Genomic DNA, 16,995 nt, shown 5'->3' with positions numbered 1-16,995 from the left:
AACATATTATGTGACAGAAAGATATACATAAACATATTTCCTTAGTTCTCATTTTTGTATGACGCTGACCATCAGCGTTATTATATATGTCGTCTGACTAACTTGCAAAACTTAATTATTTTACAGCAGGGTAAAAAAACAGTATATTTTTTAAAAATTATACTGTTTATTCACCCTTCTGTAAAATTTTTATTTTTTGGAGATTGGAGTTAGTCAGACGATGTGCTTTAAATTTTTATTGTTTGTATCATTTGGATTATACCCCCTTTTTACGTTTTTCAAGGGAGCAAGAAAAAAAAGTTTAAAACTGGGGAAAACGGTTAACCGTTAACACCTAAGTAAGGAAATGAAAAATGTATGGAAGAAATAGTAATTGCATAAAAATAAAACGAATTTGCTACACTACAGTGTACATATACTTCCAGAAAAGTTGTAAAAATAGTTATAATTGGGTTATATATAATAGTTAATATTTTTGACTATTTTTAATGATTGCACTAAAAATATTTTTAAATTTTGTATTTTTTTAAACAATATTATGTAATCTGTTTTTTTATTTGATTTAAAAACAGCATGATAAAATTATTTTATGTGTAAAAAAAAATAAAAATTTTAATTTGCGTAAAATTACATACAATATTTTTTCCCCTAAATGTTGGGAAATTTTATTTATACGGTAGCACTTTTTTTTCTATTGCATCACTAAAAACAACTGCCATATATATCACTGTAAAATTGCTTCACATTTTATGACAACTTTTTAAACCATCTTTTTTATAACTTTAAATATTTCTGTTGTTATGTTTTAAACATCACAATTTATTAATATTAAAACATTATTGTTCCTAAGTGTTTGTCAATTGCATATCATGATTTGTACAAGTACAAAATTAAAACTAACCCCAAAGGAAGACACTTAAACAAAAATGTCAATTACACTGCACTGCACCTGCTTTGAATTTAGGTTAAGACAATAATTTATCCTTTATTTACCTGTTTTTATTCTTCATTCACGTAGCACATGCGGCGTCGCGCGGACCGCGTCACTATTATCCTAACAAACTTTTGCCTTTTTTTCATCAAATAAATTCCGAAAAAATTTCAATGTAAAACTATTATGTAACTATGTTGAATAATTTTGACGTAAATCTCCAATTATGACAGTTTTTTAAGATTTCAATTTTTCTAGCAGTATTTACACTATAGCCTTGAACATTATTTTTGTTTTTTATGTAATTCCCTTCTCTTTTCGCTACCCGTTTAGTTAGATTTGACAAGAACAATGTTCACAAACAGTGGCATTTTTGCCTTTAACCCCTTCACTACAAGATGGGTTAGGTTAGGTTAATACAGACATGTAATCAATGATATTATTTTCTCTTTTTTTATATTAGCTGGTGTTTGTATTACATTTTCTTTTTTTCTCTGCCTCTAGATGCATGTCCTGACGATACTCTCATTCATTGCGGAAAGGAACGGAGAGGCAGTTTCTCAACACGCTGAGGACCTCCTGAGATACCTGCCACTCTTATGGGACCATGCCGAACAGCACAACATGTTACGGTGTGCCATCGTCTCTACTCTCGTTCAATTAGTCAAAGTAAGACATAAAGTTACTATAATGTTTTGACAATTCTACGATTAATCAGAGAGATAAAGGGCTTTGCTAGTGAATTATTACTCTGAGTACTAAGCCATCTCTCCACCGATTTATTTTGTTGTTTGTATATTTAATACGGGTTGTGGTCCCGCGGCTAGTGTCTCGGACTCACGGCTCAAAGGTCCGTGGTTCGAATCCCACTCTACCCCAACTTGATTACCATTTTCTAATAGTGAGTTATTTACAACTTGTTGAAAATGGCCCTCAAAGTTAAATGAAATATTTGGTTAAATCATAAGAAAAATGTACTTTTGTGTGTAATCATTGCGTAACACAACGCATTGTAAAGAAAAATAACTACTACTACTACCATCATGCCATTTCCCCATAGGGGTAGGCAGAGAGAATGAACCACCACACACGTCTATCCTGGCATACATTCCTAGCTTCTTCCACATTCATACATCCTGTCATACATGCCCTTCGGTTTTGTCTGCTTTCGACATGACCAGACTTAAGATTTTGGTTTATCTGATCAGCCACGTCTTCCTTGGTCGTCCTTGTCTTATGTTACCGTTCATTTTTGCCATCTATACTTGTTTTACCATTCTTTCGTCATCCATTTGTTCCACGTGACCCAACCTTTTCAGAGACCCTTTCTTAATCTTATCAATTATACTTAACTCAGATTTACACTCGCAAGAAAAATAATAATATTACTATTAATATTTAAAGCAATAACTTTGTGGTAAAAATTTAATTAAATATTAGTAAATAATTCTCCATAACCACTTACCAACTTCTATGTGTACTGGTTTCGAGACGAACCCGTCTCTTTGTTAGGACACTACACTAACATGCAAATCCCACTATACGCTTCAGCCATAGTAGTAGTTGCACAAATATAGAGCTAATGTCTTTCATACAAATGATAAAACATTAAAAGTAAATAATATGGAAATATTTCTGATGTTTGAAGCACTTACTGTGTGGAACATTATTATTTAATATATTTAAATAAAATCACTTTGGTTTTTTATACCACTTATATTTTTTTATAATTTGACAACCAACTAGTTTCGGCAATACTAGTTGGTTGTCAAATTATAAAAATATAAGTGGTACATAAAAACAAAGTGATTTTTTTAATATTTCACATCACAAAGGTTTGAAAAATAATGTCCCCTTAATCAATAATCAAATAAAATAACCTTTCGATATAGCCGATTATACAATGTTCCATTGTAATTGTCACCCTATATGTAGTAAATTCATGCACCACTATTTCTTCCCTCTTTTTTCAACTGTATCTCCTACAAGATCAAACATTAAAAATATATATAATCAGTGCACGTTAGTGTTAGCTACTAACAGCATTTGTCCCATCAGCACGTTGGTTTTATATTATTGTGCAACTACTACTATGGTGAAGGTGTATAGTGGGATTTGCATGTTAGTGTAATTAGTGTCCTGACGATGAGACGGGTACGTCTTGAAACAGGTAGACATAGAAAATTAGCTACGTGGTAATATATATGGGGCTATAAGATAGGAGATACGAATGTCCCGCGGGGAGCGACAGTCTGGTAGTTCACTCGAGGAGGCTAGCACGTGTGTACACGAGTATCCACCCGTGCGCCACCTCGCCGAAGCGCGTCAGTCTCAGCCCTGCCAAGAGGCAGGGATGCCAGGTTATCATAACTCCTAGAAAATTAAGTAGTTAAAAAAAGCTCTCGTGTAAATTAGAGTCAATAAATCACAAATAGATAATTGAAAGTGTTTTGATTACAACCCCTGGTTTACCTTAAGTTTATAAGCCCAAATATACAATTATTTAGGGACATTTAATATGTATAAGAACAGTAATTAATTTATAAGAAATTTTGGATTATTTTACCTATCTTAAGCTTATTACTTATTAAAAAAAATGGTGTTCTCTCCCATAGGCTCTAGGCAGCTGGGACACTCCAGACATGCGTCCCCTGGTGCTGGGAGTGTTGGCCGAGGCTACCGATAGCCGGCAGCCAGCGCATGTTTACCTCCTGGAGGACGGACTGGAGTTGTGGAGAGCCGTCCTGGTCAGTACTCCCACCAGCCACGCTTGTGCCGACCAACTTCTGCAACTAGCTGCTAACTTGCCACTTCTAATGGGTGCGTGCACAAAATAATCCTTTGTCCGGGTATTTACAGGTTCATCAACTGTTGTCATGACGAGATTGAAGTATTTCTTGTATGTCTTATGGTATACCATTTTATCTCTCCGTATCCTTTTGCATCTACAGGTGTTACCTTCAGGCTGCTGTAGTGACCAAACGGCTAATGATAGTGTGCTCATGTTTTGACACGTGTCAGTCTGTTATATTGTTAATAATTGTACCGAAGTATATCATTTTACGTCTCAGTTAAAAAAAGTTATCAAAATGGAATTCAAACTCAACAGTGTTATTGCTCTGTATTTGGCTGGAAAATCGCAACCAGCCATTATTAATGAGCTATGACAATTACATGTGAACAAAATGTTTGTGTATCGGACCATTTCACGTTACAATGATACTGGTAGCATAAAAAAATGCCATGGAGGTGGACATCCAAAAACAGCAACATCGGCAGAAATGGTTCGAAAGGTGATACCCAGAATTTAACGTAATCCACGACAAAGTACAGTTCAATCGGTAAAAAATCTCAATGTGTCTTCTGTGTCACTGAAAAGATTTACAGTGCGAATGTTATTATTATCATTTTAATTTTAAGCGAGCAGCTTAAAGCTGATATCCTTCAATCTATTTTAACGAATGTTAATTGTTAGCTCACTTTATCCTTTCCAAAAACAAATCTAGTCCATTTTTTTACTTATTGAGACTACATGTTAAGACCAACTCTTCTGGCAGCTTATTCCAGCCATCAACAACCCTGTTGTTCAGAAACGTTGATGATGTTGATGGATACAGAAATCAAGGAAGATCGAGAAAGACATGGCATTGCTGACCTCACTCTAATGCACAAAGTAATACGCACCCTAAATAGGTTGCACAAAATTCCTGTTCGTGATAAACTTTCGTGTACCCACAAGGACCACCAGACTCCAACACATGTTCCAGTGTGAATACAATAGGACAAACTTCACCCACCATTCCCCCCTGGCACGCATCCACAGAACTGCTAATAATTGTGTTGAGCTCTTGGACTTGCTCCACACTACTCCTGCTGCAGCTATCCTATCCAACAAATGGCCATCCCCTCGATTCTCCTCTTTAGTGTGTTTCTCAACTCATCTTCACTTTATTACCCTTTTCTTTCTTTCTTGTTAGAATTAATTACATTTTTAGTGTAATAGTTATGATTTTATTGTATGTTGTTTTCTTTAATGCTTTATGTACTTTTAACTGTATATTGTAAGAGCCCTCTGGGAATTTATTAAATAAATGACCAAATCTAACAAATACTTGAAGGTGGACATGTAAAAAATCTAAATAATCTGTTTGCACGGGAAGATGTATGAATTTAGAGGAAACCAGGTCTGTACACAAAGACAGAGTAATATGTCTACCCTTACATGGAACGGCGTGATGGTTTGTTTATGTTTTTTTATCACACCTCGTAAGTGTTAGGATTAAGACTTCATATATATTTTTTTTTAGGAAGTGAATGAGCATTGTTAAAACGTTTCCAGATTTGACGACTGAATACCTCTGGATGGTGGTGTACGTGGCCCGGGCGTACGTTCTGCTGATGGGGGAGGAGTTCCTGCTGGGGCCGGGAGCCGAGGTCATGGGCAACATGGACAGCCTGCTGGCCGACATGAAGATGGAGGGCGTAGTGGTGGTGCTGAAGCTGGTGGAGGCCTGCGTGCGTGCACCCCTTCCCGAGCGCAACCAGTTACTGGGGGTGAAGGTGGTGTGGCCCACCCTCGTCAGAGTTCTAGTGTGAGTGAACCAGACATGTTACAATTTAAAACTATCTTTATTTACACCCGAGAGTGTCATCTCATCTTCTTTTAGGCACTGTCCCAATTCATTGCCTAAGTAGGATGTTTAATCTGGTGAGAACTGTGTGACCCACGCAAAGCACGATACTAGCGTTCACACAGTGTGTAATATAAAGATTGCCACAAGGTGTAGATTCACAACTTACCTAACCTAGCCATTTTATATATTTTAGATAAATATTTTGAAATACACTAAAACCCCTGTTTTACGTTTTTCTAGGGAGCTTTCTAGGGGATTGAATTTAAAAAAAAACATGTTTAAATAATTTTATGCAGGTACTTAACCTTAAAAACACAAAAAAATTAATTTTCATAAAATACATACAGTGGTGCCTCACACAACGAACTTAATTCGTTCCAGGAGCAAGTTCGTTATGCGAAAAGTTCGTTATGTGAAACGCGTTTTCCCATAACAATACATGTTAAAAAAAATAATTCGTTCTGTAGCATAAAATATGGTAAGATGACATAAAAAAAAGATAAATTTTTTGTTATTATTTTTATTTAGATACATCTAAAAACATAATGAAAAAAACACACATTTTTTAATTTTAAGAAATAATCGAATCTTGCACATCTTCATCCATTTTCCGCTTTTTGGCCGATGGTGCAGTGAAAAACCTGTCCAAAGTCGTTTGTTTCTCTCTTTTCTTCAACATATGCCGGAAATAACGGACAAGAGTATCGGAGTACAGGTCGTTGATCCTGTTTGCTTCAGCGGAATCCGGATAGTGGGCATTGGTAAACTCCTGAACTGCTTTCCATTTGACCAGGATGTTCTTGATGTCAGCAGTTGGAATTGGTTGATTGTTTGATTGTTGCTCCTCGTTATCAGATGACGCTTCCCTTTGAGCATTGTCCTGTTGTTGGGCCAGAAGTGTTTGGAGCTCTTCAGTTGTCAGCTCTTCTTTGTGTTCCTCAATAAGCTCCTCTACATCCTCTTCAACAATTGCTGCGACACGTGCGTAAGTTAAGCGTACTGCTCAGTGACTAACGACTGCCTGCGCGGAAGGATGCAATAAATCGGCAGTGATCGTGTGAAGTGGGCGACTTCGTTGTGTGAAGCGAAGTTCGTTGTGTGAAGCGAAGTTCGTTGTATGAATCGTGAAATGAACGAAAAGGAAGTTCGTTGTGTGCAGCGTTCGCTGTGCGAGGCGTTCGTTATGCGAGGCACCACTGTACATTGGTTTTCCCCAAATATTGGGAAATTTTATTTATATGGTATTACTTTTTTTTAGTATGGTAACACAGAATTTAAACTGTCATTTACATCGCGGCAAAAATGTTTCACACTTTTATGATAACTGTTTAAATATCTTCTTTTCACATTATGTTTATAACTTCAAATAATATTTCTATTGCCAAATTTTTTAACTTTCTGCATCATAATTTATTGATGTAAAGATTTTATTCTTGCTAAACATGCGTCAACTACATGTCACAATTTAGTAAAATGTCAAAATTAGACACTTAAACAAAATGGTCAATTACGCTGCACCTACTTGAATTTAGTTTGAGACAATAATTTACACATTTTTTTATTTGCCTTGATTTTATTCTCCATTCCGGCGCGCCCCTTGACGTATTTTGACAAATTGAATGAGTTTCGAAAAAATTACAACGTAAAACCGGAGTTATGAAAAACACAAAAACGTTAATTGGGGGATATTTGAATGAGAATGTATGGAAAAAAATGGGACCTTAACATTTCGGTGTAAAAGGCGGGAAAACGTAAAAATGAGGTTTTCCTGTAATTATGGATTGGGAGGAGGTGATTCGATGGCTAATTTTGCCGCATATTGTACGAAATGTTGAAAATTAAATTTAAAGTTAACACCCGTCCCAGTGTTGTGTAGCAAGTACACATTACATCTAATAAAGCCAGAATATATCTCTGTAAATATAATATGTACTGGTTTAAGATTTTCAGTATTTCTTCGTTACATATTTACATATCAGTTGAAATAATTTATTATTAAATAATAAATACTTATTGGGCACAGAATGTGGCAAAAACCTGTGACGTTGCTAAGTAATTGATTATTGATAAATTAACCACTTGTAAGAAAACATTTTTTGGATCCAATTTCCGTAGAACTGAATTTCCTGAATTGTGCGCTACAAATTAGTGTGTGTGGGTGATGAACATTTAAATCGTATGATTTTTCATCGCTACTAAATTTCCTTACTGAATGAGCGGCCATTTCAGGAGCCTCCAGGCGGGCGACGAGCTTCCGACCGTTCTGGCGCTGCAGCTCAGCCTGACCTTCCGCCTGCTGCTGCTCTCTGGTCCCCTGTTCCTGCAGGCCGTGCGGGATGCCGCGGGGCCCGGCGGAGACCCCACGGAGCTGCTGGCCCGACTCCTGGACGTGTGCTGCGAGAGGATGAACCTCGTCACGCAGATACAGAGGCGGAAAGTTATCGGTGTGTTCTAACAAAACATAAATACTGGATGTACCCTTTTAGGAATATGGAAGTCTTTCTTAAAATATTGATTTTAGATTTTGTTCAATGAGTGCCCTGTGAAAAGAGGGAAAATGAAACCCTTCTCAACCCAGCCTATTTTACATAGGTGTATGATAAATTTTAATTAGTTTTCTTACGAAAAACCGGCAATTAATTTGTTTTTAACAATGTCGGCTTTCATGGTGTAGTGGTTAAGACACTTGACTCACACACAAAAGGTTCCGGGTAAGATTCCCGTAAAGAGAATGCAAAAATTAAATATGGTTTTTCTCAAGCCTGGGTGTTCTGTGCTGTAATTCACCACCGTAATTAGGCCTTTTTGCCTGTTGTGGGTGTAAAAAAAGACAGTATCTTGAGTGTGTCTAAATGTTTATAGACAAGGCTGGATTACGCTCCCTCGGGAGTTTGAAATTGAAGAGGGGGAAAATGATTTTAAGAATGGAATATGGAGGTCTAGGCATTTTTTAATGTGGATGTTCAAACTTAGGCAGACTGGTGAATGTTAAAGTGTGTTAAAGGGGGCACCTAAACCAGCCACTAACGGGTCATAAGCTTTGTAAAATGCCTTAGACTTCCATATTTTTTATCCTTGTCAATTACGTTTTTTTTAAATTAAGTGAGTTTACAAAGTACCCCTCTGAATTATTTTGTATTCTCGGTGATTTTTTAAAAGTCTTCGTAGAAGTTGAAAAATCATGATTTTTTAATTTTTTTTAGGTCTAGGTTTAGCAACTTTACTGACTTCTCAAATTCCATGTGTCCTTGAGCGCTTCCCCTCCATAATTCTGAATCTGGTCGAAGTTCTAAACGACGTGATGAAAGCTGATGATAATGGGTATCAAGTTGAGTAAGTCACATCTACCTTATAATATAATATAATATTTTCTTACAAATTTGTGTGGTAATTTAGAATCGAAACGACTTAGACCTCAAACAACTTGGAACTTAAACAAAATTTTAAGTAAAATTTTCCTCGGTACAAAAATAGTATCTTCGTATTTACCCTAAGTTTAAAAGATTGTATTTGTCAATATACTAGTTTGTACCTTATTTATTTAAATTCTGGTTGTGCATATAATTCGATACTAAATTCATTCGAATGCATTCGATTACTAAATTCATTCGAATGCATTCGATTACTCAATACATTCGAATTGATTATTAAATTAATTCGATTATTAAATTTATTCGAATGCATTCGATTACTCAATTCACTAGATTATTAAATTCATTCCAATGCATTCGATTACTTAATTAATTTGAATGAATTGATTATTCAATTCATTCGAATGCATTCGATTACATTCGATTACTTAATTCATTCGAAATCATTTAATTCATTCGAATGGATTTGATTACTAAATTCATTAGATTGCATTCGATTACTAAATTCATTAAAATGCATTCGGTTACTAAATTCATTCGAATGTATTCGATTACTAAATTCATTCGGATGCATTCGATTACTAAATTTATTCTAATGAAAATAACCGAATTCACTCGATTATTAAATTCATTCGAATGCATTCGATTACTTGATTAATTTGAATGAATTTATTATTCAATTCATTCGAATGCATTCGATTACATTCGATTACTTAATTCATTCGAAATCATTTAATTCATTCGAATGCATTTGATTACTAAATTCATTAGATTGCATTCGATTACTAAATTCATTAAAATGCATTCGATTACTAAATTCATTCGAATGTATTCGATTACTAAATTCATTCTAATGAAAATAACCGAATGCATTCGATTACTTAATTCATTTGAATAAAATTAATCTATTACTTTCGATTCATTCAAATTAAAATAATCAATTGCATTCGATTACTAAATTCATTCGAAAGAAAATAATCGAATGCATTCGATTTTTAAAATTATTGAAATGAAATTAATCAAAGGCACAAGGAACTAGTAATTGCATTAAATGAATGAAGTTTTTGCCAGTTTTGACCACGACTATGGACATGGATGATTCATTCGATTATTTTCATCTGTGAATTTTTACCATGGACCTCAGAGTCATGTTGGATGGACTAAGTATGTCTGATCGTAGTATAAAATAATTATTTCTTATATTAAATTTCAAGACGCAGTAAATAATTACATATGCAATGATTTTTCTTTTAAGTTCCATGGTCCCGATGGGTTCAGCCCCGCCGACTCCGTGTAGTGTCTCCAATGGTAACGAGCAGTTTGCGGAATCTCACCACGACGCGCGTAGGAAGCAACTAGCCGAATTGGATATTGTTCACACCGTCGATATCAATACCTTTCTAGGCAGCAAGGTTTGTGCAGCATCCTAATTCCTGTTTTATAGCGCCGCAGCTAGATGAGATGGACCCCGGTCCGTTCTAGAGGACTTGAGGCCTCTTTTCTTATCCGCACATTGCGAAAACAAATTTTAAGATTTGATGAACGGATAATAACAACAGCAAAAATCTTAGTAAAATGTGCGTATTATTATAATTCACATCTTTCAATACCCCGATCACTGTCAGTGCACCCCAGTCTATATTGGGTGTTAACCTAAGTTTTGTCTTTTTTTTTTCAAATTTAAAAATGAGTACCATCAGTAAAACAAAATGGTAAAAGTTATACATAATTCGAAAGAAAATTTTCTTCACTACAAGGTATTGTCATTGCTTTTGTATGACATATTTATATTATTTTGTTTGATTACACGCCTTCGAAACAGAAAGTCATTTCATAGACCTTTATTACTTTAAAAATGTTAAAAAAAACTTTGTATTTCCCTATTCCTCTTTTTTTATCTTACTCAACGGTGTCCATGCGGCTCGACTGTGGAATCATCTCCCATCCAATATCAAAGATTTTTCTACAGTATCTCTGTTTAAATCACGTCTGAAGAAACATCATCTTTCTCTTCCTTAATCTATCCTCCTTTCCTCTTTATTCCTTTGTCCCATTGAGTAAAGTATTGATTTAAGGTAATTTATATAAAAATACAGTTATTTCTGTTTTGTTCAATTATTTCTATTTACAATTTACATTATGTACACAATGGTAAAACTTTTGTATTCAAGGTATTCAACTGTATTCAACTGTATTCAACTCTATGAGATTTTGCCTGATGTTTTGAACATTAAAAAAAAAAAAAATAATAATTGACTTAAATGTTTTGTGCATAAAGAACCAGGAAAAAAAGGTTTTTGGATTATACTAATAACAAAAATGATAAACAACGAGTTTACTTCACCTTTAAAATATCAGTTAGTTTATTTCACCTGCAATGGGTTCATATTAACAGATGTTTTAGTGCAATAAATTTTATAATATTTGCTTTACTAGAACATAATTTAAGATTAATCATGCAACAGATGATTGACATACACTGCATTTAGTGTATCGATGCAGTGTCCTATGCACCATCAGGTGTGGATAAGGGTATCGATAAAAGGCATAATCACGTTCCAAAAGTATGCTACACTAACTCGATCAACTATCTTTTTATGGACCGAATCATAAATGCAATATTTTCGCTAATCTTACAACCTATGTTATTTATTTATTCATATTTTACTCTTACAAACTATAAACAATAATAAAAATAATGTGATCTCACTGGGGTTACCTGTGCCGAGGACTCTTAACAATATACTTTTTTGAAATGTTTTTACATTTGAGAATAAACAAAGAAGACTAATTTAATAAACAGAGATAATTAATAAAATATTCAGACTGTTTTAAAAACGAGGTATTTATGTACATCTTTATCAAAAACCTAACATAAGCTATACACTTGTGGAGCAGTTGATTCAATATTGGTTTGGGCGAATGAGACGATCCATTTTACTTCTACCTAGCTCCACTATCCATTTTTTTATAGCCCTTTTAAACATTTTCTCATTTTCATTTTATTGTTTTAAAGTTTGTTTTTTCCTTCAGCTGGGAGAGTTACAAATTCAACTTGGACAACAAACATTTGATCAGCTTATGCAGAGTGTAGACGCCAATACTTTACAGCAACTGAGAGATTACATACCCATGAATTAGTTGTAAATTTTAATAAACAAAATGTCTCCATGTTCTGTTTGAATATTATTTTATTATGCATGTAAAATTGATGTTACCAAATATTTTACATAGGTATATTTTTACAATCTATGTATCATGGCTGGATGTTATATTATAAACTCATCACAATATAGAGATAAAAAATAATTTGTTTTTCTTATATTGTTTAACAGTTCCTCTACAGTTATTTGGATACAAAAATACATTTTAAATAACTAGTGGGTCAATTTTCCAAGACCTATTCAACATCTAATTATTCCATAGCACAATCTAACGCAAATCTCCTTATGTAGACTAATTAGTTCACTCTGGTAAGTGTCAAGCCGACTGACCAGTATTAAGGAGTCACTTCTCGGGTGGGGGTAAGCAGGTGCAACGGTTTCCACCGTTGTCCCGATTTTAGTCGTTACCGTGATTTGGTCTGGGGTGTATTGAATTTTCATCACACGTGTCTACGAAAATAACCGTTCTGTGATCGCCACGCAAAGGGCTTTTTGTGGAGGTTTCGGAATTCCGTGCGCCATTTCTGTCCCCTCTGCTATTTAGATCAAATTTTGGATTCAACGATTGGAAAGATCTGAAAACCACGGTCAAGAAGGTCACGGAGCACCCTAAACGGTTAGGATCTCGAAAATGTGCAGTTGTCGAGCAATTACCAAAACGCTCAACTCAGAAGCACGTGTTTGCCTTGGGGATGTTATACTGCTCTTTGTGGAGAATTTTTAATGAACATTTGTCATTTTATCCCTACAAATCAATGCTTGTTCAAGAAAGTGTTATTAACTAAATCCCTCCAAATGCAACTCTTTTCACTCACCTGATTTGAGCATTTGCGACTTTTTTCTTTGTGGGTGGGTGGATATCTTACAGATAAGGTTTTCAATAATCATTTTTTCAAAAGAAACCATTGAATTGTGCCAAAAATCATGCTAAAACTTCAGAGATCGCCTATATCAATGTATTGCTGCTGACGATCGCCATCTTGTTTATATAATTTTAAAAACATGATGTAAAAAATGTAATTACCGGCTCATTTGAACAAAATAAACCGCCTTTCTCTAAATTGTGCCATTCTTTATTTACAGCACCTCAAAACTTGTCAGTCGGCCCCCCCCACCTGTATATGTATTTTACTCATTTATCTTAAACTATCTTCCTCCGATTCATATTAAATCTTTCACTCTCTAAAATTTACTTCAAGTGATTTTACAAAGTGCCATTTTAATATTTAATATTTGAATTTGTTTCTTGATTTTCATCAAAAATAAGAATGTATAAAAAAATCTTCCATGTTTTAAATAATTTACATATCGAAAATTGCTTAAAACTAGTTACAAATGCACAGTGGTATTAATAATACTGTCAAATGTTACAGTTCAATAATTTTGATACAACGCCTCTCCAAATTTTCGACATACACATTAGCACTTCTCATAAATCAAATAAAATATTAAAAAAACCATATCTTTGCCCTCAAAAAAACTCACAATTAACTAAGCTTAATTCACCAAATAAAGCTGAGATTTAAAAAAAATGAAATAGAAGCATGTATAATTATTGTTTATTTAAAAATGCGTACATTTAAATTATAATTATTTTAAATTTGGTGAGTTTTTTTGTTGAGGGCAAACAATATTGTATGTACCAATTTTGTAAAAAATCAAAATTCAGTGGGACCACTATATTCATTATTAATCTGTTCTTGCGGGTCTAACAAATAGAAGAACAATTTTTCCCATAAATTGCTGAAATTAAATCAATTTGTTTCCAACTTCTAAAAATGGTATAAATTTTTTGTTTAAACTTCTCTATTGTACTAAATATACATAGTGACAGAAGTGGGAGAGAAAAAGGTTAATGTAAAGATCAAGAGTTGCTATCAATTCAAACAAAGCAGCTGATAGTAATTCCAGTTCTGTTCATGCGGTCGCAGCGCCAGTGCCGGCGGTGAGATTGACGACGAATATGGAAGATAACTAACAAGTATGTGGGAGAAAATGGTCATCGAAATGTGATGATTTGACGAATATAGAGGTTCCACTGTATAAAAAATTATTAGTTTAAATTTTTCATCTTAATCAATCATGTTCTCGTCGATAACAATCCATCATTGCATATCTCAAATTTGACCACTCTAGGGGAGAGCGATTAAAACCTTTTTTTAAATGCGTATTCAGTAAACTGATGGTTTTATTTTTAAAAAAAATTAAATCTTACTTACGATGAGGAAGTTCAGTAGTTTTTTATTTTTTATATGTTAATAGACAATCAAACTAAGCCAAAATTTTATTTTTATTTTTATTTATCATTGTTGCAAGTATTTTTATTGTAATTTTTTTTATCTATTCGGTGAGTTGTCCTGATTAATGAGTTTGCTTCCCAGAATCCGGAAATCTGTCGCAATACTATCTGTGGTTGATTTAGAATAACTTGTGACGTCATTTAAAGTAGTTCATTTTTATAATTTTTTTCATACATTTTAGAGAAAATTGGTCTTAAAAATAAAATGCTATAATTTTTACCGCGCGTAAGAAAACATTTTTAATTCCAATTTCCTGTAGCATTGAACTTTCTCATATGTAATGTTTTTTTTTGTTTTTACTACCAATGTTTGAATATACTGCCAAAGTATAACTAAATGATCTGGGCAGTAATGTTACATATGCGATGATGGATCCCCGTCGACGTTCTGTTCCTTCAAAAATATTTACATCTCAAATTTTCTATGACTTTTGTATCATGTTTGAACATTTCAAAGTTTAGATATAAATTACAATAGTAAATAACGCTGTTAAAAATATAAATATATTATCGAGTTATTCTTTTATTTCAGTCTCCTCATGTTTCTGTTCTTGAAACTCTAATACTTATACACATGTATGAAACTAGGAATATAATATTACATCAAACCAATTTTCACCATAAATATTGAATAATAATTATAATTAATAAATAGTCAAAAGAACTGAGTTGATAATTTCCTTAAAACATAATTTTACATAGTCTTAAATTGGTTGCTGTTTCCATCCTTAATTTTCATGCAATATGAATATTAAACAGCATATATATTTTTATATGTACATTGTTTGTTTCAATTACATACTCAATATGTAATTAAATAAGCCTTTTTGTTTTTTTAATAAGTTAAAATTTGATAGATAAAAATATAAAAAGGTCATTTTACTGTTCATTCTATGATATTAAAAAAAATTAACTGTAAAATTTGCTAATAATTGTGTTTACTGTACATTCGCCTATGTAATCTAAATTCATATGTAATAACAATGACAGTTTGATTTTAAGATATTTAGGATTGTTCCATACGCTCCAACTTTCAAAAATAATATTTGTTAATTTTTACATTTTTATTTCGTGGGTACTCAAATAGAAATCATATTTGTGTCTCAAAATAAAATATTTTCACAATTTTTCTGTGGATTTTCTACCATTGATCATAATTTGACTCAATTTTTTACCACATTTGATGCCGCATCTGACAAATGAGGGGATTATCATTATTTTTGGGAAGACCAACAAAACCAGCACCGAAAAGACTTTCTTTTAAGTTTAATGTGCAACTTGTGTGTGGTATAACAAGTAGCGAAAAGACTGTTCATTTTAAGTTCAATGTGCACATTGAACTTTAAAAAAAAGTATTTTGCTACTGGTTTTGTTGGTGATCATGGACAATGACATTTTTGATTTTAACCCCCTCAAATGCAAGGTGTGATTTTCTTTCGCTTTGTAAAATAATGTGGTATTTGTAATAAGTTTATGCTCTTTTTGATGCATAAGCTAGATGGTTTTAAGTTATAGACTTGTAAATTTTATTTTCATTTCGAAAATGACATCACTCTTACATCACCAACATAACATCTTCACATCACCATTATATCACAAACTTAACATCATGACATCAACATAACATGATCACATCATCAACTTAACATCATGACATCAACATAACATGATCACATCATCAACTTACTATCATCATATAACCAATATAACACCACAACTACACCAAAATAACATCACTATTATGTCATCAATGCCTATAACATCACTATAAAATGTTTTAAATGGATTAAAATAGAAGATTTGTAATTTTTCTCAGTAATTCTGACATATTTCCTATGTGCATGACACTTAAGATTAAGACAATAGAGATAACACTGAAACTTGTGTTCTGATTTCTGTGACCCATGAATAATTAGACATACAAAATAATTTCAAAAATATTCTTGAAAGAATATGGTTTGTTGAAAGATTATAATATCTTCATGATCGTAGAACAAAGGCTTGTTATTTTCTTCAACTTTGCATAAGTATAAAAGTTTATCTTTTGATACATGGGTTAGTTATATATATTTAATTTTTTCAAACCTGGAATATAAAACCTTTTCACGATCAAATATAAAAGTAGGTCAATGTCGCATTTTTCACACATCCATCTTATTCTACGATCACAATGATATTTTCTAGATTTGCACGGTGTTTTATCGTTATGCCTTATAATCACTTGTTGCTGACATTCCAGACTGCGCTCGAGTGGCCATCTTCTAAAGATAAGCCTAGACGATGGACACTTTAATGCTGTCTGAATCTTCGACCATTACATATTTTGTAAAAATAGCGCTGTTTTTGTTTGTTTCTGAAATGAAATTTCTTTTTAATTTTTTATTTATTTATAAATCTTGTAAATTCAACTTCATGTAAATGCCTTTTCCTCTAAATTGATGTAAATGATTTCTATTTGATTACCCTCAATATGTTTTAGCGTCCAATGTAAATTGTGACAAAATTGTGATAAAATGTAATTATATAATAAATAATAAAGGCGTGTTAATATGTATGATAATGTTTTATTATGTTTGTATGATATTTTAAATAAAAC

The 16,995-nt window shown here is 33.1% G+C and overlaps 1 protein-coding gene across 1 annotated transcript in view; it reads left to right on the top strand.

The window, feature by feature from the left end:
• Positions 1 to 16,953, top strand: part of Impbeta11 (importin beta11) — a 30,350-nt gene extending 13,397 nt beyond the window's left edge. The window contains exons 11-17 of the mRNA XM_088234367.1: positions 1,436 to 1,600; positions 3,547 to 3,751; positions 5,271 to 5,523; positions 7,795 to 8,009; positions 8,769 to 8,898; positions 10,192 to 10,348; positions 11,970 to 16,953. Of these exons, the coding sequence (XP_088090493.1) occupies positions 1,436 to 1,600; positions 3,547 to 3,751; positions 5,271 to 5,523; positions 7,795 to 8,009; positions 8,769 to 8,898; positions 10,192 to 10,348; positions 11,970 to 12,077 (1,233 nt within the window). The 3' untranslated portion in view covers positions 12,078 to 16,953. The remainder of the gene's footprint in view (positions 1 to 1,435; positions 1,601 to 3,546; positions 3,752 to 5,270; positions 5,524 to 7,794; positions 8,010 to 8,768; positions 8,899 to 10,191; positions 10,349 to 11,969) is intronic.
• The last annotated feature ends 42 nt before the right edge of the window (positions 16,954 to 16,995 follow it).

The sequence above is a fragment of the Micrasema longulum genome, unplaced genomic scaffold (genome assembly GCF_059751315.1).
Source record: "Micrasema longulum isolate JH-2025_06_02 unplaced genomic scaffold, ASM5975131v1 h1tg001232l, whole genome shotgun sequence".
Classification (NCBI taxonomy): Eukaryota; Metazoa; Arthropoda; class Insecta; order Trichoptera; family Brachycentridae; genus Micrasema; species Micrasema longulum.
The sequence above is the reverse complement of the archived record's forward strand: the minus strand, read 5'-3'. Positions and strand labels throughout refer to the sequence as shown.